This window comes from Ammospiza nelsoni, chromosome Z (genome assembly GCF_027579445.1).
Source record: "Ammospiza nelsoni isolate bAmmNel1 chromosome Z, bAmmNel1.pri, whole genome shotgun sequence".
NCBI lineage: Eukaryota > Metazoa > Chordata > Aves > Passeriformes > Passerellidae > Ammospiza > Ammospiza nelsoni.
The window spans coordinates 56,488,811-56,511,702 of record NC_080669.1 but is presented as its reverse complement, the minus strand read 5'-3'; the positions used below and the strand labels follow the sequence as shown (position 1 = coordinate 56,511,702).

The 22,892-nt window shown below is 39.2% G+C and overlaps 1 protein-coding gene across 2 annotated transcripts in view; it reads left to right on the top strand.

Moving 5' to 3' along the window:
• Positions 1-22,892, top strand: part of PARP8 (poly(ADP-ribose) polymerase family member 8) — a 119,432-nt gene that overhangs the window by 79,508 nt on the left and 17,032 nt on the right. For both annotated transcript variants that reach the window (XM_059492127.1, XM_059492126.1), the window contains 5 exons: positions 199-763; positions 3,086-3,139; positions 3,243-3,338; positions 15,499-15,591; positions 21,511-21,636. In XM_059492127.1, coding sequence (XP_059348110.1) covers positions 199-763; positions 3,086-3,139; positions 3,243-3,338; positions 15,499-15,591; positions 21,511-21,636 — 934 coding nt within the window. The remainder of the gene's footprint in view (positions 1-198; positions 764-3,085; positions 3,140-3,242; positions 3,339-15,498; positions 15,592-21,510; positions 21,637-22,892) is intronic.

The following is a 22,892-nucleotide window of genomic DNA, read 5'->3' as shown; positions in this document are numbered from 1 at the left end:
TAAATAGGAGTAAGTTGTTTGTTTTGATATTCGAAGATGTTTTATATACATTTTTTTATTAAAAGTCTGGGTTGCCTTTATCACTAGTGAAAAACATAAACCCAGGTGACACTTAGAAGTCTTTACATTTGTGTGATCTTGCTTGATTTGCCCAGGATTTTGATTATTCTCCAACTTTTCCATGTTCTTTATGCTAAGGTCGCCAAGTTATCCTCCACCTGGCTGTGGTAAAAATAAATCAAAACTGAAGTCAGAACAGGATGGCATCTCCAAGACCCACAAACTACTGAGAAGGACTTGCTCTAGCACAGTGAAGGCGGAGGATGTGTGTGCCACAAAATCCCACCGAACCTTTGGCCGCTCGTTGTCGAGTGACCCGAGGGCTGAACAGACAATGGCTCTCAGATCGCACAAACTGCTGAGCCGTGCTTGCTCTGCAGCTGTCAAGCAGGAGGAGTGCATCTCTTTAAAGCCCCATAAGGTGTTAAATAGGTCGTGCTCTGGGGATCCTCGATGTGAGCACAACAGCACCTTGAAGCCCCACAAACTTTTAAGCAGATCCTACTCCAGTAACCTTAGAATGGAAGAATTGGATGGGTTGAAGAACCACAAGTTGCTCAGCAAGACTTACTCCAATGCCCCTAAATCATCCAAAATGGAGCCTTTCAAGGAGTCCACCATGGCAGAGAGCAGGAGGCTCTCTCTTACCTCAGGGCTTATTGGTATCTTAACACCATCCTCATCATCACCTTCACAAGCTGCTGTGCGTAATATTTTTTTTTGTATTTTGCTCATTTTCCTCCTATTATTTTCCAAGTGTGCTATTATGCTTTTTGTGTGAAGGCATTAATACTTAGGATATATGATAGTGACTATATTAGATATACTTGGAGACAAGAGCAATGAAGTCAGCTTTTTAAGGAGGATTCAAACAGCTGTGCATACACGTATACTTAAGTTACAAAATCAGAATCTGCTGGGGTCAGGACAGAGATTTTATGTGTCGTGTTGAAATGCAGCTCAACGCACAGCTGTTGGCCATGGGAAAAATTCAGTCACCCACTTCTTCCCTGCATCCTTCCTGCAGCAAGAAGGGAGAGTGTGCACTGCTGTGCTGCAGAATTATGCTGGTTGCAGAGCAGAGGACTTTTATCATTTCCCTGCTTGTTTCATGAGAGAAACAACTGTCCATTATATGGTTTGAGTGCCACGTCACCTCTCCTTCTAGTCTTTGCATCTGCCATCATCATCATCATCATCATCACCACCATCATACTGGAACGAGCTCAGTCATGGTTCCACTCACCTCTTGCACATTTGTGATTTGTGAAGGGTTAAACTTAAACCTTCAAATGTGCTGGGGGACCACGCAAGGAACTGGGCCCATGCTCGTCCTCTTATTTTCCTCAGACACATGATCAATTGGGAAAACAAAGGGCAGCATATACTCTTGCATTTAAGAAAGACCTTTCAAAATCAATTATTCTACCTATACCTCTTCAAAGATGGCTTTTTACTTTAGAAGGAAGAGTGGGTTTGTTTGCAGTCTTTCAAGGCAACAGCCTGTTTTTTGTGTTTGATGTGGGGAGAAGTATTTAGAAAATAGTTCTCTCTACTCCTTTTGCCTGGTGGTACCTTGGAAGCTGATTCTTCCTTCAGATGTCATACATACATTTAAAATAGGGCATTCTAAATAATGAAATTACATTGAATGTGCTATATTTCATGGTAATTTAGTTTAGTAAGATTTAAGCTGTACTCTTCAGATCTAAAGTCAGGGATACACTTTCATAAGATCATTTATATGTACGCCGTGTGTGGTTGATTTATGTGATGTGCACAGCAAAATTAATTTAAGATGAACCATCAGACTTTATTCTTGTTGCAGTTTAGACATGCAATTTTTTTCTGATTCAGCAGAGAATGTATTACCGTAACAAGACTTTTCTCTCCTGACATTGATAGGAAAAGTCCCTTTGGATTTTAAGATAATGAAAAGCTGACCAGGTTTCATTACTGATGCTATCACCTGGTAAAGAAAAAAGGCAAGCCCTGTTTGGCAGCCTATAAAAACTACCCATAATTTATTGCTTCAATGCACTTACTTTGAGGGGAGATCATCACATACATGGTCAGATGTAGTTTGACTTTAGTGGAAGGGCATCAAGTGTCTTATTTCACATTTTATATGCAGGCATCAGATATATGGGTCATCTAGGTGCCTAGCTGCAATTTGAAGTCAGTTGAATATAGGAGTGATGAATTAAGATACTGAGTTCCCTTCAATTCTCAGCTAAAATGTGAGTCTCATATATGAATACAAGGAGGATTGTTTCCCAGAAGAAAAATGAAAAAGCAGTTAAAAATTAAACAGTAGAAAAATGAAAGGAAATAACCCTATTTAAAAAAACCTGCCAAAACACTGTAAGTGGAGCTGATGTAACTCTGTTCAAAACAATGTTTGATTGAAATAGGTTTCATTTATAGATAGATGCCTCCACAATAGATGCCTCCCTTCTGGAGGGAAGTCTGAACCTTACTGACTCTTGTTAACAGAATAACAGAAGTTACTTCTAATTTATGTTGTTGTGTGCTGAAAGAAAAATGATTTGAGTAGTATCTGAGCCTAAAGATCTGTTAGTGCAGTGTTGCAGAAGTGAGACCTTAGTACATATAATATAAAAAGGTTTTCAGCCTTACTGAGAGTTACAGAAGTCTTTCAAGCCTTAACATACAGCCCATGTTTGGATAGGCAATACGCAGTGAAAACGCAATGGAAGTTGCCAAACTTTAGTTTATTAGGATGGAGTGAAGGCACTGGTGTTTTCATTTGAGATTAAAGTTACTCAGGTGGTGAGATACAAATCTTCATTAGATTTAAGAACTAGAAAGAAATACTAGAAACCTACGCCATACTCAGTAAACAGTAAAAGGATTGATTATTTGTAATGCATGGTTCACAAGTGAGAGATCTCTTTAGACGCAAATTGTTTACATATTTACATGCAAAAACTTACAGATGCTTTTACCATTCCCTTATAATTAGTCTGCCAGCACTGAAATTGCCTCAACTTTTTCCTTGCAGCAAAATTATGGTGCAAAATGCATTCCAGTGCGAGACCGTGGCTTTCTTGTGCAGGTAGGATGTCATATCCTATTCATATATGAAACACTGTGTAGCATGAGCTGACTGTTAATTATTTTTAAACAGATGCTGTTATTCTCATTTTCATTGTTCTCAGACTATTGAATTTGCTGAGCAGCGGATACCAGTATTGAATGAATACTGTGTGGTTTGTGATGAACCTCATGTGTTCCAGAATGGCCCTATGCTGAGGGTAAGTGGTGTGCTGGTAAAACAATGCATTTTATAGTGCCTTGAATAGCTGTGGACCATACAAACCTGTTGGAAAACCATTAAATTATTTCAGATGGGTTTCATCCTAATTCTCTTTTGAGATGCAGAAATATGAAGCATATTAACTAGACTTTGCTGTAAATTTGGAAACAAAAAAAGTCTTACAAGGAAGGGAGAGAGAAATTAGGCTTGTATCATATCACCGAAGGGGTATGTGTTTCACTGAACACTATTGTGCTGCAGTAGTCACAGCCAGATAACACAGAGAACTGCATTAAAGTGTTTTTCCCAGTGCTCTGGCATTCTTCTGAAAGCTTAGGGCACCTCATCCTTGAGCTTTTATCAAGCCATGACCACGGTATTTGCATACACTGGTGTTAATGCCAGCGCTCTGCAAAATTCTTCTGACCTTGTTTTGCTCACAGGCTGCTGGAATGAACCATTCTCAAATGTGATAAAAAAGGCAGTAGAAGGAGATGTTCTGTGAAGTGCCTGATCTAGCAGTGACCCAGCCTAGGAGCGCTGTTGTGGCTCAGTATGCCCCAGTCTGGCCAGTTAGGCAGCTCTTCCTTTCATTCCTCTATGACTGGGAACAGAATTTTGCCTGCTGGTCATTGTAGCCTCTCTCATGCTGTTGGTGGAACAGTGGAAAAAAGTAAGATTGGTCATGAGGGACACGCTGCGTGGAGCTGCTGGATCAGTGCAGCTTTGTGAAAGAGTATATTAACAGAATACCATTCTTAGTTTAGGACTGGTCTTGCAGTTTAGAATCCTCTTGTTTCACCTGCCCTTTTTCCAGTAATGAAACATGAGTAACCTAAAAAGATTAAAGCCATGGAAAACTAACTCCAGTGAATAAGTGGTCTGATACAAGGCAATTTCTCCACAGTGTGGCCAGCAGCTCTGCATAAGCTGAAGCAGACCTTGTCTATGATAGTTCCATGGAACTAAATTCATGAGGACTATTGCTCTAGCTGGTAGCAGAAGTCACTTCAGTGTCACTCCCCATGGCACTGACTGGCACCAGGGTCAGGCATTCTGACTGCATGCAGGGTGTGCAAATGGGCTGCTGGTAGCATTCAAAAAAGCATATACATACCCAGTTAACACTGTTTAAGTAATTGGATATCCAAACCTCTATAGTTTTGGATATCCAGTCAGAATTACTTTTGCCTCTTCAAGCTCATATCTATCTTTTAAAAGCAAGGCTTTCTGATAGGTTTATCAATAGCCAAAACTGATTAGAAGCCTGTAAAAAATGCATCAGTTCCTCACTGTTTGTCTTTGAATACACTGCTATGTATATTACCCACGACAGAAAGAGATAAGACAAATTCAGCAATATTTGGAGAGTGATTAAAGTTTGGAAAACATAATTATTTATGTTATTGGACATAATATAATTATTATGTTATCTATTATCAAAACAAACGTAATTATTATGTTATCTATTATCTATAGGTCAAAGCAAAGAGTAGGATTTATTCTACTAAAAAGAACCAGAATGTAAAGTTATCTGCTCTAAATGAAAAAAATCTAAATTCCTTCTTTCCCACCATAAAGATTAAAATCTCTCAGAATTACTCTTTTGTATCTTCAATTTAAAGGATAATTTTATAGCTATCTGTTTAAGAGTTTGTCAGCATTTCACAACAGAATAAGCTGCAACCATCTTTGCTTCTGAACATATATTCATCAGTGTCTTTGAAGTAGCATAACCTGACAAGCTTGGCAAAAACGAAAGAGTGTCTTATATAACCTAGGAAAAATTAGATACCAGGAAGAAATCTAGCATACTCTGTGTATGCTTGAATGACTCAATAAGCAACATAGAGCCATTAATGAGTTTGCACTTTTGTAGAAGGTGAGAAAGGATCTCAGTGTGAATTGAGCACTAGCTTGCCCTGGAGTGTGTTAAGGAAATTTATCTTTCATTCTACTGAGAGCTCTGGTCAGGGGCAGCTTGAAGAAGTCAGTTTGTGGGGTTTATGTATACATGCTTCAGCTGAACACACACATACACATACATGCATACATATATATGTGTATATAAATAACAAGTATGAGGAGAAAGAGCATTTTCTTTTTAGTACTGCTGCCAGAGCGGATCTCAGAAATTGAGTACTTTTGTTACAAGAATGCAGCAAGCTTTCATTTAAGCCAAGGCTGCACGCAGTGTAGTTTTATTGAGGATCCCTGATCTTTGTAAGGGTTCTCTCTTTGGATACCACAGTAACCTCACCAGGTTTCAGAATGGTGGGTGCCTTGCCATGGTGTGCTTAGGAAGAGTGTCCAGATCTCCTTTTCTACAGATGCCTGCATCCCAAGGGCATCACATGAAAGGCTCAGGTTGTGTCACAAGGCGCACCACAGGCTGTGTAATTCTGGGTCATTCACCAGTTTCCCCCATTAAAATTTAGCTCCTCCACACAGACACACATGAATTCTTGTCTAGGTGTGGCTACTCTTAATGGTGATTTTCCCCTCTACATTTTGGACCTTTTTTTCAACAGCAAAGAAGACCTATGAAATTATAAAAGCATAATAAAGTTACTGCTTGAAAAGTTACTTTAATATGTATATAGGTTTGATTTTCTAATATTTTATGGAGTTTTATGCAGTTATAAAGAAGCTGCAGAGAAATTTGATTCTCTGTAGCTCCCATATGTCAGCCCCGTGCCTTTCCTGAACTTTAGTGTATTTATTAATTGTCTTAAATGCAGTTAAAAAAATTGAACAATTGCCATCACACAACAATTACAGTCTTTTAATACTATGAAGTGCTATACCTACTCACAAACTCTTACGCTATAGTTTTTTGTGCTAGTTATTACTGACTTGGGAAGTTCAGATGTCTCATCCTCACAACAGCTGAAGAAACCATCTGAAACTGAGAGATAAAGCTTTTTTCTTTCTGCAGGCTATCATTTTATCTTAGTTGTAAAGTATCTTTCAATCAATCTCTCTCAGCAAGCTTTCTTCTCAGTATTATGTTTCATTTGCCTAAATAAATTTTTCTGGGGGAGTAGTCTGGCTTTAATATCTATTTCAATTTAAGCTACTTTTTAAAAATCCCGACATGTTTTTTCCCATAAGATAACAACCATTTGATGACAACAAGATGTTTCATTTTGTATGGCTTTGTTTAGGCACTAGATCCACATGGCAGACGTATGAGTGTGTGGAAGATTCTGTTGCAGAACAGCTGCATGACACGATTGCATATGTTTGACTTGATGATTTTACAGTGGGCATCTGTCTTGGTCCAGAGCCCTCAAAAATTATCTGATCATGCAAATGTTCCCTGCTGGTTCAGGGATCCTTGTTGTACATTGAAATCTTGTTTTTAGGCCTTCTTAGTCCTTTATTGAGGATAAATAAAGGGGCTGCTTTATTGGCTTACTGAAGACGAATAAGTAAGAAATTCTTATATTTCTCTTAGGAATTTCTTTACAGAGCGAAGTGAGTATCTGTGAGAATAACCAGCTTTCTTTTGAGATCCAAGATTCCCTGAAATTTGGAAGACCAGACTTAAATACTGAGTTCCTCTGTGTACTCCACAAGTTTGTGTGTGTGGAAAACAAAACAGATTGGGTAGATGGGGTGATCTTAGAACATGCCCAAACCTAATGCCCTCATGAGGAGCTGCACCTGTATTACTGTGAAGGAGAAGAAAACAGGTTCTCTTGAATGGAAGAAGGAATCTTGGAAAAGTACTATAACACATCATGAAGTTGTAGCACTCTTCTTTATAAAGGCTGATGGTCTGCTGCTTCATTCCATCTGCTTAAAAAAAAAACAGTAGTAAAGCAGGCAATGTTTTCCCGTAAGTATTCACACTTTCCCCAGATAAGATGGGGATGAATGAAAGTTCTCATCATGGCATGTTTCTTTTGTATTTATTTCAAAAGCGCAGTGAGATCTAAGTATTATTTGCAGCGCACCAGAAGTTATAAAAGCCAAATTGGATGTTTTGGTGGTACATAGAGTACCACCAAAATTGGAAAATTATTTGAAATCACTGCGTGGAATGATTTGCAGTTGTTCTGCAAAGCAGAAGAAAAATGCAGTGAATCCTAAGAATAAAAAATATTATTTAAGTTCTTACATAACATGGACCAATGCTATTTCATGCAGTCATTTCTAAGGATGATCAGAATCCCACATGTTTCACTTTTCACAGAAAGGTTAAGAAACAGTTTTAAAATCATTAGCAAATGTTGGGACTGCAGTCTGTACATCCAAACAACTCCCTTAACTTGTATGAAGAATGACAGTGCATCTTCTTGCAAGGCACCCTGTGCTACAGAGCTCTCAGGAGCTCTGCCATCTTCTGAAGTAGCTCCATGCTCTGTTTTGAAAAAGGGGGAAGTGAAAGGTCAAACAGAGTTTGATGGAGGAGACACACAGAAGGCAGACATGGCAAATCTACTGAAAAAAGTAAGGGTCTGGTAATTTGAATTATTAGCCTCATGTTCCCATCTTTGTTTTCAACAGAGAAGTTGTTTAGGTGAGTGAGAATGGACTATTATGTGTTTGTAATAAATGGCTAGATTTGAATTGTCTCAATAGCACTGTGAAATGCTTTTTTTCCCCTAGCATTTTCAAACAGTTCGTATTTCATTCACATCTGTGTTGTTTAAATAGTTACATAGGTTATCCTGATTTCCGTCAAACTACAATACTAGATTAAATATTAAAAACTAACCTAGGAAAGTTGAATGACTTCCACAAAACCCATTATGAAGTACTGACAGATTCTTGCATGGGGCATGTGTCTCTAGTGAAAAATTTCTGAAACTGGAATTTGTGTCATCCACTGCCTTACACTGGCTTTTGAAGATCTCCAAGGATGGAGACTGCACAGACACTCTGAGCAGCCTTTTACATTGCTTAAAAAAGCTTTAGGAAAAACTTATTTTAGCTTTATCTAAAATTTTGGCAAAGTTTAGATAAAGTTAGTCCTGTATGAGAGAATAAAAGTACTGACTGACCTCTAAAGGTCCTTTTCAACCATCTGATTTGGTTCATCTATCTCAAAAATGTATTTTCCAAAGCAGATTTAAGAATGTAATAAAGAAACCTAAGGATTATTTGATTCAATGTTAGAAGGCTATTAACTTCTTTTAATGCTGTATGAAAGTCTTCCTTTTATTATTACTAGAATATTCTAGGGAAGGACTAAGTTGCATTTTAATAATGCAACAGTTTTGCTGCTGTAGCAGTAGAGAATAAGTTGTTTAAGGAATTCAGTTCTGTTACAAACATTTCATGTAATGAGATCACGAGTCCTTAACAAAAGTGGTTATTATATTTAAAGATCTGATTAAAAGAAGTGCAGTGAAAAATGTGATATCATATTTGAAGACTGGAGTTAAGAAAATGTCAGTCCTCTCTTAAAGAAGGGCAAGAAGGAGAGGATCCAGAGAACTCCATCCTCACCTTCATCTCTAGGAAGGTGATGAAGCATCTAACCCTCAAAACCATCTCCAGGCACATCCAGGACAAGAAAATGTTCACAAAGAGTCAGCATGGTTTCCCCCTGGGAATCCATACTTGAATGACTTGGTTAAACTTGTTTGAGGAAGCGACTGGTCAGGTACATGAGGAGAGAGCAGTGGATATTGTCTGCTTGGACGTGAATAAGGCTTTTGGCAGTGTCTGCCATAAGATCCTTTTAGACAAGTTGTTGATGTGGCCTAAATGAGGAGATGGTGAGGTGGGATTGTCTGGGCCTCAAGTGTGATGTTCAGGGTAAAGTCACTTAGAGGTCAGCAGCTCACAGTGTACCCCAGGGATCAGCAGTGGGTCCAGTCCTGTTTAGGACCTTCATTAATCACCCAGATGATGGTGCAGAGTGTATCCTCAGAGAGTTTGCAGATGATGGAAAAAATTGAGAAGTGTGCAGTACTCCTGGGCAATGGGCACCGTTCAGGGGGACCTCAACAGGCTGGAGCAGTGGGATGCCAGGAATATAATGCAGTTCAAGAAGGAGAAGTGCAAAGTCCTGGAGCTGGTGAGGAACAAACCCAGGCACCCATGTATGCTGAGGGCCACCCAGCTGACAGCAACTTGGCTTGGGCAGGAAAGGACACCAGCTTGGACAGGAGAAATCAATGTGCACTTGTGGTATGGAAGGCTGCTGGTGTTCTGGGCTGCACTGAACAGTAGGATTGTCTGTGTTTGTGGAGGGATGTGATGCTGCCCCTGCACACAGCCCTGGTGAGGCCACTCTGTGCCTGCTCTGTGCTCCTGAGCACAAGACAGGGACGGTGCTACTGGGGAAAGCCCAGTGAAGGGTCACTAAGATGATTAAAGGGGCTGGAGCACATCACATAGGAGGAAAGGCTGAGAGCCTGGAAGAGAGAAGGCACAGAAGGGATCTTACTAATGTCTGTAAATATTTGAAGGAAGGGAGCAAAAAGGACGGGGCCAGGCCCTTTAGGGTGGTATTCTGTGGCATGACAAGGGGCAGAGCATATAACCTAACACACAGGAAGTTTCAGTGGAACAAGAAACACTCCTTACCTTTTTCACCTTTTCTGAAGGTGACTGAGCATGGGAATAAGTTGTCCAGAGAGGCTGTGGAGTTCACATCCATGGAGAAATTCAAAAGCTGTCTGTTCAGGGCAGCTGGCTCCAGGTGACCGTGCTTGAGCAGGGATGTTGGACTAGATGACCTGTGGAGATCCTTGCCAACCTCAATCTTTCTGTAATTCTTTGATCTTATTCAGCTTTTACATAATGTAATTTGTAAAGCTAATGTCCATCTTGCTGTTCTGTGCCTTCCCAAATTCCTCATCTGCAAATACCAAGGCCATTGACAGAACAGTGTGAGTGAATGAGTTTTAAAGACCTGTGAGACAATTATACAGAACAAAATAATCTCAGAATATATTCACCAAGGTTAATAAAAGACCATCTGTGTACCAGTTTTGTTGTTTTTAGGAAAGAAGTTTCTGTAGAGTGCCATCTTGTGTTGAAAGCTCAGACTGAGACCTCCTTTGAACAAAGAAAGGATTAGTAAAAAAAATCAACAAAATTAAGTATTACAACTAGTTTCTTTGAAATTTGTACCCTGGTGCATACATTTCTGCTGTTTAATGTTTTTCCCATCAAGTATGAACAGTAAAATACCATTAAGTAATATTTGAAATACCCGCTCATATTATTTAGCTGTAAAAGTAAGTGCAGTCTTGTAATTCTGATATATTTCTTCCATTAGTAAGCTTAAATTTTTTAAATGTTTTTCATCCCAAAGTGCTCCCAGTTATGTTTTATTTACTATGGGTGAAATCTTGACCTTGGAGGGTTCTTGTTGACTTAAAGAGATCTTGGATTTCTCTGTGCTTTGAATACAAGGGTCTTAGATGCTACTGAAAACACAGGAGCATTGAGTATGCTGCTTAATCATGGGAAATTTCTTGAACAAAATAAACATCACTGAACTGTGGAGAAAAGTGTAGGTGTACAAATATGTTTAGTCAGACTGGAGTTGAGCCAAGATGCTTATGGAATTCCAAGATTTTTGTGGAATAACACTGTGGTCTTTCTAATCCTTATGCCACAAAATAGGCTAGCTTTATCTCTTTTTATGAAAAAAGCCTTTCCAGCTACAACCTGTATTTTAATAGAATAGATTTAAATTAATTTATATTTTACTGACAGAGTAAAATGACTGCAGTATAGCTTTTCCTGTTGCCAACAAGTTACCAAGTGCATCATGCCCATCTAGCATTCTATAAAGCTTGTTTGTGCACCATTTTTTTCTGTATCTGTGAAGTAAAAATGTATTTTTTGAAAGTGTGTAAGGTGCAGAAAAAAAAAAAACCAAAAACAAAAAGCCCAGAAAATAAAATTTAAATCACTAAATTTAAATCACTAAACAAAGCCAAACAGAACAAGTGGCATTTCTCACTCAGCTACAGACTACTCTCATCTTTCTTCAGGTTGTATCTGATCACTACTGTAGTATCTCCCATGTCTTTGAGCAGTGAGTTCCATGTAACACATGATTATTGAGAGACTGTTCAGAGTTTACCTTACAGTAAAACTAAAACTTGGCATGGTGGAAAGTAGGAAGCAGAACAGAGATTTGAAGTTCCAATTTGTCTCCTTGTCTGTTGCTTTCATTAGGAAAAGTGGGGTGATCGCTAATGGTTTCACCTTCACCATTTATTACATTTGCTGTATGTCAGGCAGTCAGCCTTGCCTGAAGCATCTCATGTTAGATCAATAGTTTTTAGGTGTGTCAGTCATGTTACAGCCTCTTTAGTGTCTGTGTGATATCCCTGAGAATGCAGGAAAGGGTGACACATTGCTCTGAGCACAGCTGCAGCCCACATTAGAAAGTTGCTAGATCGATATAGACTATGAAACTTTCAGTTTTTTGAAATTGAAAGAATGTCTAGAAAACATTTTACGTAGTGTATTAGTCCAGGAACCAGGATATGTCCTAGTGTGTAAGTGGTTTGTGTGTCTGCCAGTCTCAGTCACTGCAGAAAGAAACCACACTTGCATTGTAACACGCGGGAACTCGGTGCTGCTTTCACCACAGCAGCAGTTGGGTGGGAGCTACTGATGATGCAAAGAATGGGGTGGCTAAAGGAGAAATCTGAAGACTTCAAGCATTTAGAAGATGCTGTCTGGTTCTGTCATTGTCGTCCGCCTCCAAGCATTTGCAGTCTCAGGTTAACGGCCCATTATTTTTTTAACGGTTTTATTTTTTTATGTTTTTTTTGCCACTGGAATAATGATCCTCATAACGGTGTTTCAGCACCCAGTGATCTTCACTAAGCTAATAGTTCTGAGAAGACCAATGGCTTTATATTAATTTTCTATTTTCAAGAGAAAAAATAAAGTCTGTGTGAGACCCTGGTAGCTGCTCTTTCTGAGAAGAATTACAGTTGCCTTGTTCAGGAAGCAACAAAGTTCCCCAGCCAGTCAGCTCATATCCTCAAAGTGGTTGTTGTAATCTGTGGAACTATGTGCACCGAGGATGAAACTCAAATTCAGAAATAAATGTTTAAGTGTCTAAGCCCTATTTTGTTGTGTATTTTCCCCTTGAAAACAATGGGAGATAGTAATCCAGGAAGAGGTGATTAATCTGCACATGTGTGGCTGTGAATTTCGCATCAGTAAGAACATATTTATTGAGTATTTCAGGTACAGACACAAAAATTCTTGGAAAGTTTAGCTGGATGAGTGTTACGTATAAATGAACTAAAGTGAGAGTATCCAAAGATGACATTGGAACAACGTAGCTTTTATAAATGTGTCAGTTCTTGTTTGTTTAGTGTGGCTGGGGACATTTCTCATATTTATGATCTGAAGTCAGAACAATACTGTTCCCACCCCAAATCCTCACATCCTATGACAAGAGAAGAGTGGATGCCATATAAAGGGAAACACACTATCAATATGCAAAACATTAACAGCAGAGTAGGATCAGCCTTGAATCCCAGTTTCCCCATAAAGCTTGTGGTTTTCTTTAAACTCTGCTTTCTAGAATTGATTTATTAACTTAGTTTTCATATGTTTTCATTGGTTCTAGCATGCACAATTGCAGGCAAAACATAAGGAAGGAAATGTAACACTGAATAGGTAAGGCAGAGTGTGACAAACAAGAGTCCCTGAAACATTTGCTTCCTAATTGCAAGGTAGTTTTTTCATTTTGTAGGGATTTAAACAATACAAATGATTGAGCTTAACTAGTGACCGGAGTAGAGGATACTGAAATGGCCATACCAATGTCTCTTGGAATACATTGCTAACACCTGTGGGAAATTTAAGTTAAAAACATCTTATTTTGATAAATTGAGACAATTCCAGAAGCAGAAATCAAAAGTACTTTTAAAATGACTGTAGGGTGGGCTGAAAGGCATTCAGACTAGATAAATGAGACAGACTGTTGAAATGTCCCTTTAGCTGCAGGGTTGGGATTATTTTTCCCATTTTATTGTATTGACAGAATACGTAGTGGACAGAAAGCTTTGCCAAAATGAGAATAATTGTATAGATCCTAACAGAAGTATCTGTTCCACTTCAGGGCTGAAATTCTGCTGTCCTGCTTGTCAGTATATCTATAGTTGTCCAGTGTCAGCCTGAGGCAAAAAAACCCAACCATCCTCCCCCCCACAAAAGAACCCCAAAACCAAAACAAAGCAAAAAAGCCACCACCACTCCCCTCAAAAAAAAAAAAAAAAAACCAAAACAAAAACCCTACCATAAAGACAAAAAATTTTCCAAAGTCAAGCATAAATGCAATGTCTATTTTCCTAACATCCTTCTCCAGATGCTCAGACACTTCTGGGATCATAACAGAGGGGCAGGAAAAAGAGAAATGGTGACAAAATGTGTGTTCCTTTACCATCATTAAGTTTCAGGATAAATTACTTTGCTGAGACTGTAAACAAAATATCAAAAATAAATATCTTCTTACAAGTTTTCTTCATGACAAGCATGGCCAAATTTAGATTGCTTAGTTATTCCAGAGTTATTCCTTGCTTTGAAATAAAGGAAGTCTGTATATTCTGTTGATTATGATAGTTGCCCCACTGAACAAATGATTTAACCATCTTCTAAATGTGAAAATCCCAAGAATAATGACGGCGGTAGATACCTCTTGTCCAGCTTGCCATGGCACAATGAATTTGATCATGTTTGGCTTCATCTGCTGCCTAATGCAATGTAACATGACAGATAAACTAAATCAAATGGGTGACATTATCAGATTTGAAATATGATAGCTCTTGTAAAGCAAATGAAGTGAGACTGTATTAGTCCAGAAGATTTGAGATGCTTATTGAGGTATTGAATCTTTGAAACGTAGCAAGTGAATGTTTTAAGTTCTGCAAAGCAAGTGACTGCAAGGACAACAGTATGCTTATTACTGGCAAAGCTGTTGCCTGAAATAGAATTCAGTTAAATTTTAGGTTTCCTTTGTGTGTTTAATTAATTTTTTCATTTTTGCAAGTGCTTTGTAGAGGCAATGGCTTGAACTTCAAAGCATAGTACTACAAATACTCTTGTATTTGTTGTGATTACTAGACTCAGAACTTTCAGTTACAAAGATGAGTTTAAGTTTCAGTGAGCTGGGATTTAATACTGTGCATTCAAATAAGTAGTATCCAGGAAGTATTTTTGATTGTTTTTAGCGTTGTCATAGCGGCTTGTGTTTATTGGGTAGTTTTAAGGAAGGTTTTAATTCATATTTCTTTCATCTGTTTGTTCATTTTGAATACTTGCAACAATTCACGGTGTGATGTTACTTGAGCCTTTATAAAGTTGGTCTACTAATTATCTTTCAGTAAATAATATGGAGTTGCTGTAAGGATTGTAAACAGTTAGGAAGCCCATGAAGACATGCCTATTTTCATTACCTAAAGCTGTCTTCCTATTTGTTTCTGCTTTGTTTGCCTTATGAAGGCAAAATGTTCCATTCTCAATTTGTGGTTTAGATAACGTTTTTTTATTTGTGATTACATCATTAATTACTTTTTAATAGGCAAAAGCTGGTTCAACAAGAAGGGGGTTTTTATTATTTAATACCTGAAAAAAGACTTGGAATATCTTTATTTCTTAAAATAAGTAGGTTTCAAAATAGTCTTTATGCTGTAAAAATTTAATGGATTTTCTTACAGTCTACCAATAATTTGTTAAACTGTCAAAAAACTAAAAATAACCTCTTCAAAAAATTGTTTTCCAGATCAGATTTTTATGTGTGTTCTGAACAGCAGTGTAAGAAGCTCTGAAGAATAAACCTGCTCCCATTAGCTTCATGATTAGTTCTCCATTAAGTTTAATTATGTAGGAAGTTTTCAGATAGGTAGTCTTAAGAACATTTGAGTACTATGCCTGTAATTTTGGTTTTGTAACAGTGCTGGGATTTCTTTTAAATTTAGCCTCTCTGAGTACTTAGGAGTTTTAGAATTCTTCACTTTTGCTCTTCAGGTTATTAAAATGTTTCTCTAATGTATCTTCCTCAATAATTGATATGTATTTATTATTTAAAATCAATCTTGCAGTTAAAATATGAAGAATTAGAATTAATTGTGTGGGTTTTCTCATAGCTCATAACACGCTAAAAGCAAGAATTCAAATTAGAACAGAAGTAAAATTAACTTTCTTTCTTTGTATAGCCCACTGTTTGTGAACGGGAACTCTGTGTATTTGCTTTCCAAACATTAGGAGTGATGAACGAAGCTGCTGATGAAATTGCAACTGGGGCACAGGTAGGATTATCTAAAGTTTTCTGTAGTTTACTCAGTCCTCTCTGTCTCTTCTAGTATGTGTTTTGACTTGCATGCACCATATGAGTACTGTTTGGTAAGTATTATTTATTTGTCCACTGTTATAGCTGTAAATGCACTGGATTTATGCACAGTGTATTCAAATAGTACTAATGAGGTGTTTCCATTGTTTTGCTTCCTTGTAATTAGAGTAACTGTGGTTTTGTGCCCTGTTGTATTCAATTAGGTCACCTGGGTTGTTAATAAAGGCAGCCATTGTAATTTGGAGATAATTTACATTTATTTTCACATAATGAGCCATTACTACTCTCATGCAATTAATAAGTTACTTCCTGTTCATGGTCTTGGGATGCAGGGGTCCACTGAGCATCTGTTGTTTCCATCATTAGGTAGCAGTGGGAAAGTCCTTACTGATATTGCTACATAGGGTTCTTTCTTCTTCTCAAGGATCAGGAATTTAATATAAGCCTGCTTCCTAACTCTAAATTCAGTTATTGATGTAGTTACAACCCTGTCATTGTTTTCTTAAAGTATTTTAAATTACGCTTCCAAATCACTAACCTAATGTTTCATTAGGAAAAAAAAAAGTTAAAAGATTTTACATTTAAGTTCCCTTTAAGATCTCATGGTAAATGCCTGCACATCTTAAGGAAAAGTGCATTTGTGTCCCGTTTTCTGGTTACTGTGTTTCTACATAGTAAGCAGCATGGGTTTTTTGGAAGAACAAACCTTCAATTTATTTAACTTTAACTAGCACTAGTGAGTATAGTCACTGGAAATAAACTATTCAGGTAGGTGCCTGAATACAACCATGAGCATATCCTCAAAGGTAAAAATTGCAGCAGTGTAGATTAGCTTCCTCACTGAGAATATGACTGGAATCAGAACAGCAGCTCTTCATCTGTTGTCTGAAGACCACTGGATTTGTAATATATAGATACTGAACAGTGGGATAACAGTTTAGGCTTGTAAGAAATGGAAGGAGGTGTGCAGATGAAGCCCCACCTCTTTATCAGCCTGAAGTTCTGTGAGCATTTAGTTTTTTTAATTCAGGCACATGTTACATTACTTGTACATTTAGAATCATAGAATCATTGGAGTTGTAAGGGAGCTGTGAATGTCATGTAGTCCTGTGCCCTGCCATGAGCCAGGACAACTTCAACTAGATCAAAGCCCTGTCTGACTTGACCTTGAATGTTTCCAAGGATGGGGCGTTTACCATGTGTTTCGTCAGTGTTTCATCACCCACAGTGTAAAAGTCTTCTTTATATCTAGTCTGTATCTCCCTCCTTTAGTATAAAACCTTTACCTCTGGTCCTATCACAGCAGGTTCTGCAAAAATATTTTCCCTATCTTGTCATCCCGCTTTAAGTAGTGAAAGGCTGCAGTAAGGCTTCCTAAAAGCCTTCTCGTCTACAGGCTGAACACACCCAGCTGTTTCAGCCTGTCTTCATCAGGGAGGCATTCCAGTCTTCTGATCATTTTTGTGGCCTTCCTCCGGACTTGCTCCAACAGGTGTTGGAGCTCTTTCCTATGTTGGGGACCCTAGAGCTGGACACAGTACTCAGGTGGACTCTCATGAGGGCAGAGGGGCAGAATCCCCTCCCTGCCCTGCTGCCCACGGGGCTCTGGGTGCAGCCCAGGACACGTTTGGCTCTCTGGGCTGGGAGTGCCATGGCTGGGCCATGTGCAGCCTCTCACCCACAGCACCCTCAAGCCCTTCTGGGCAGGGCGGCTCTGGGGCTGCTCATGCCCTGCCTGTGCTGGTACCTGGAGTTATCATAACCCAGGTGCAGCACCTTGCCCTTGGATTTGTTGAACTTGGCGAGATTCCCATGGGCCCATTTCTCCAGCTTCTACAGGTCCCTCTGGATGGTTTCCCATCCTTCAGGGACATCAGCTGCACCACTCAGCTTGTGTAATGTGCAAATTGTGGAAAGAGCACTTGAACTCACTCTCTATGTCCTTAAAGAGCACTGGTCCCAGTATTGCTCCCTGGGGGACACCAGTCATCATCAGTGGCCATCAGGACATTGACCTCTACCATCTGGATGCAGCTAGGCAACCAGTTCCTTATCCACAGAACTGCCCATCCATCTAATTGATCTCTCTCCAATTTAGAGGAAGGGATATTGGGAGAGGTTGTTTTAAAGAATATAAATGACATCTGTAGCCTTTCCCTTATCCACTGATGTGGTCACTCCATCACAGAAGGCCACTGGGCTGGTCAGGCAGGACTTGCCCTCAGTGAAGCAGTCGTGGCTGTCATGAATCTCCTCACTGTCCTCCATGTGCCTTAGCACAGCTTCCAGGAGAAGCTGTTCTATGATCTTCCCAGGCACAGAGGTGAGGCTGACAGGTTGGTAGTTTCTAGGGCCCTCGTTTCTACCCTTTTTAAAAATAGGTGCAATATTTCCCTTTTTCCAGTCACCTGTGACTTCACCTGGCTGCCATGCCTTTTGAGTTAGCATGGAGAGTAGTAGCTTGGCAACTTTATCTGCCAGTTCCCTCAGGATTATGGGATGCATCTTATCAGGTCCCATAGACCTTTCTATGTTCACATTCCTCAGGGACTCTAAATGTAATCTTCACTGACAGTGGGAAGCACTTTGCTTCCGTACTTTCTGTCTTGAGTTTCATCAACTCGAGAGGTGTGTGAAGGGGAGACTGCCAGTGAAGTCAAGCAAAGAACTGTCAAGTTCCTTGGCTTTCTCATTGTCTGCAGTTACCATTTTCCCAGTCGTGTTCAAAGAGGGGTGAACTTTCTTTGACCTTCCCTTTCTGTCTCACATGCCTTCAGAAGCCTCTTCATTATTCTTTGCATCTCTTGTCGAGTTGATCTCCAGTTGCACCTTGGCCTCCCTCACCCCATTCTGACACAAGCTGGCTGTGTCTCTATATTCTTCCTAGAATATCTATCCCTGCATCCCTTGCCTGTGCATTTCCTTCTTTCCTTTTAGTCTTACCATCAGGTCTGGAGACATCCATGCCGACATCTTGTCTTCCTTTCCTAATTTCCTACACATGGGTATTGAGAACTCTTGCACTCTATGGAAGGCATTCTTAAAGATCTGCCATCACTGATCTGCTCCCTCCTCTTGAAAACAGTTTTCCAGGGGATCCTATTGAATAGCTCTTTGAATAGCTGGAAGATTGCTTTCCTAAAATGAGTAAAGAATTAGGTATGAGCCTTTTTAAGTAGAGCTGACTAAGCTGAGGAGAGGTGGCCCTGGTTAGCTCTCACTCTGTTTTGTATACGTGTCAGTGGTGCAGGCATGTGCAGAGCTTGCTGTAGATCTCTGGAGTACCTCTACATTTACAGAGCTTTACTGTAGAATTCTGAAGCAATTGCAGCCTTAAGAGTACTTAAAAGAGTTAGATAAGGGTTTTTTTCTGTTGTCCCATTGGACCTAGGTAGCTAAATTATGCTGTTTCTAGTGATAACATTGCAGCCAGCTCACTATATTGGATCTGACTGAGCACCATGTTCCTGTTTGCAGAAAAAAAATCATCAGTTCTAGAGCTTGATTCATCTGAGTTCTTTTTGTCATTAGTTTAGGACAGTATGAATCACAGCATAGACTGTCAGCACAGTGGTTATTTCTCCAAGAGTCTAGCAAGCTTAGGCTGACTAGTAAAAGGTAAGTGTTCACATTTTGTCTGATTAATCCTCTTCCAAACCATTTTGTCTAGTGAGGAATCCTAAATACAGCTTCCCATCATTAGAAATCATATCCCGTTTTGTCTTTTGTGCTTTCAGCTCGTTTCCTGAGGTGCACAACCCTACTTTGTCACTCTAAATAATCCGATGGCTTCTCAATAATAAATGCTTGTGCTTTCTAAAACTTTCCATCCTGAACTCAGGTTGCCTTGTGTTAGTCATGTAGGCAAAATGCTTGAAAATTAGATGACTGATTTCTTGATAGTTCCAACTCCCTATAAAGAGTCTCTTGAGAGTGAGAGGCCCTGTCTGAGGGATTGATGTCATAAGAGGAATTGTCATCAGCAAGTGTTGTATTGTCCTTCACACAGCTATTTTAATCCTTACTTACTTCAGTACCTCCAATTGAGGAGTTCACATCCAGTTTTAAGGACATCTGCTTGATCCACAGCATCTCCTATTCCCAAGGAATGCATATGCACGGCTCTATTATAGGGTTTCTATTAGATTTACCTCCCAGTTTGTTTTGCATTGCATCAACTCAAAACAGTGACCTCAGGGGAAATCAAGTGTAAAAAAAAAGCAGAGTAGGAAACAATCTAGGAGTCAACAGTTTGTTTAAAGGAGGGCTAGGGATGATGCTGTCTGAGTAGAACTGTGCCAGTTTTAAGACAGTGTCCCATCATGCAAATCATAAGGCAATACAACTTTGAATCTCTGCATTTAAAGATCTGGGGACTCAAAAAGCTCTTCCCTAGGAGTGTTTTGTGACAGCAGACTAAGAAGCGCTTCTCAGTAGCAGGGTGAGCTCATGCTCAATTTCACGGTAATCCATTAACACAAGGGCAAGTTTGCTGCCTGATCTGGCTGCTGATCTCCTTTGTAAATGCCAGTGCATATGCCCTATTTCAAAACATTGATCTCACATACAGATAGTATAAACTGGAAAGTAATCAGAGAAGCATTGGGGAAGGAAGGGATCATTATTTAAGTAATTTCATTTTTCAGTATATGTGAGATATTTAGTAACTGGAACTAACAGAATATATTAAAACTGATGGAGAAAATTGTCCATTAATACTGAAGGAGCAGAGGAGGAGAATGGCAGCTATATGACTCACCACAGCACAGTTCTTTTTCCCCTTTCATCATTATTCTTATTTTCATTCTGGTTCTCTAAAAGACTGTAATTTTTTTCCATCCAAATGATCAGTTATAATGACAGATGTAGAAAATCTTCTAGATGAATATGAGCTGTGAGATGAGATCTGATCCATGTGGACTTGTGGGGGGAACCAGGAATACCTATTAAGTCAGCTTGTCTCAGCTTTTCCTTTCTTTTGTGGAAAAGTCGTTTTCACAGAGGAATGTTTTCAGAAGGCACATAAAAACATGAGGAAATGAGTTAATCTGCAGCTACTTTTTAATGTAGCAATTTTGGATTTCATTATGAGCTGAATTTACATTTCACAGCTGCCAGAAAGCTGCATTCTCTCATTTTTGTTATTTGCTGAATTCTATTTTTAACCTCTGAATTACGTATTTTGACACAATTGCTTGGGGAATCTGTATCTAAGTGGTGTATTTACTTACATACACCTGTCTATGTGCACATTACATGCACAATCCTGTGGGGAAATTGTGAAAATCAAAGATAATCAATGAAGTGTTGTAATTTTGTATAACAGGAAGGAAAGAAGAGAATGCCCTAGTGTGAGCTGTGCAGATGACTGTTAAACCATTGCAGTATTATGGGTTTAGCAGAAACAATATTTTCAAGTGTTTCTGTGATTACAGTCTTCAGGAAAAGAGCAGAAAGTGGTACAAATTTGATAGACTATTCCTTGTTCTTGAGCAAAGTTTTTACTGGTGTGTCTATACAGAGATACACTAGTTTAATTTCCTTAATGAATAAATTTGATACAGGAATTCACATGTGTGCGCAAGAGAAAGCAATACTTCAAGCAATATATTTGATGTTATAATACTTTTAGGACCAGAAACTGGTCCTAAAAGTGTATATGCACATGGAATAATACACCATGGCTGACCCCAAACTCTGTTGAGGTCCATGAAAAAATTTAGTCCTGAACTATCTCCTTGGATAACACAGTTTCGGCAATATAGGTATCAATGAAATACAATATATCTATAATGTGTAAAAAAGGCAGATTGGAAAATATACTATAAAAACGTTTATTTTGAATAAACATAATAAATATGTCTTTCTTTATCCCCAGGTAGTTGATCTGTTGGTATCTATGTGTCGGTTTGCATTAGAGTCACCTAGGAAAGTTGTCATTTTTGAGCCATATCCTTCTGTAGTCGATCCTAATGATCCTCAGATGCTGGCCTTTAACCCCAGGGTAAGTAGTTACCTTTAATTTTGTCATCACTTGGTTTTAATCATACATGAGATTTCAAAGCAAAGATTTCTCATGGAGGAGTCTCTTTTATTATGTGATACAGCTCCAGAATATAGCACAAGTGTGTTTTCAAAACTTTGCATCTTTTTTTTATTGTCTCTGAGAAAGTACTTGAATACAGACTTGTCCTGGTTCTTGCCAGGACAGTGTTAATTGCTGCAGTAGCCAGAATGGGGTATGGCTAAGACCCAGAGGTTATTCTATACCACCTCACATCATTTCTGGGAGCAGGGGGAGTATCTTCCAGGGAAAAGCGGGAAAAGAATTCACATTTTACTTGGCAGAGGGAGCATTTGGATGTTGTTTGTGGCTGGTTTTCTTATCTCATTGCTGTTTCCAGCTGATTGTTCTTACCTTGACCCGTGATCTTTACCTTTGTCCTCCCAATTCTCTATCCCACAGCAGGGGGGAAGTGTAAGGAAGAGAGGGAGGAGGACAGTGAGCAGTGCTATGTCTCAATGGGAACAGTAAATTGGAGAATACCATCCCTAAACCATGACAAAAGTGTAGGTTATGTTAAAGCCAAGAAACTCTTCTAAGGAACAAATTCTGGACACAAAATTTTATATTCTAAGTGTTTTTCTGTCAATGTGCACATTGGACACAAAAAGAAAGATGGCTTTTGAGAGATAGAGGTCATGTAAGCCAGGGGATTTCCAGTCCATCTTTTCATTCTTAGAAGTGTCATTGCTGTCATCTCATTTTCACACTGCAAGCAGTTATTTCCTGGTATGTAATTTTATTAACTGGTTAATAGGTTAATAGGTGAGTTTTTTACAAGCATCAATTTTGAAATAAAGAAAATTGTGCTTGTGTTACCTGCTCCTTGGGCTCCAAATGCTGCCTTTCAGGAATGCCCTCAGGCTGTGAATATTCCATCTCCCTGAAGCCATTTCCCCAAAGGCATAGAGGAGAACTTGGCTTGTCCTGCACTGGGATGCATCTCACTCTGAACAAAGGCCAGCTAGCAGGAGTTCTTTGTCAGGAGAGGCTGAGGTGTTCTGTAATGTGTTGGCAAGACCCCAAGATGGGGAGCAGTGGAGCTGCTGTGGAGTGGTGGAGCATGGACTGTTTAGCCTGTTCACTCAGGTGGAGCTGCCTGGTAGTGGCTCCCAAGCAGCAGGTCAGCAAAGATCCGGGTGAGGCAGAGGGACCACTGAAGGATCTATGAAGTTTTATAGAACTGCTAGCAAAGG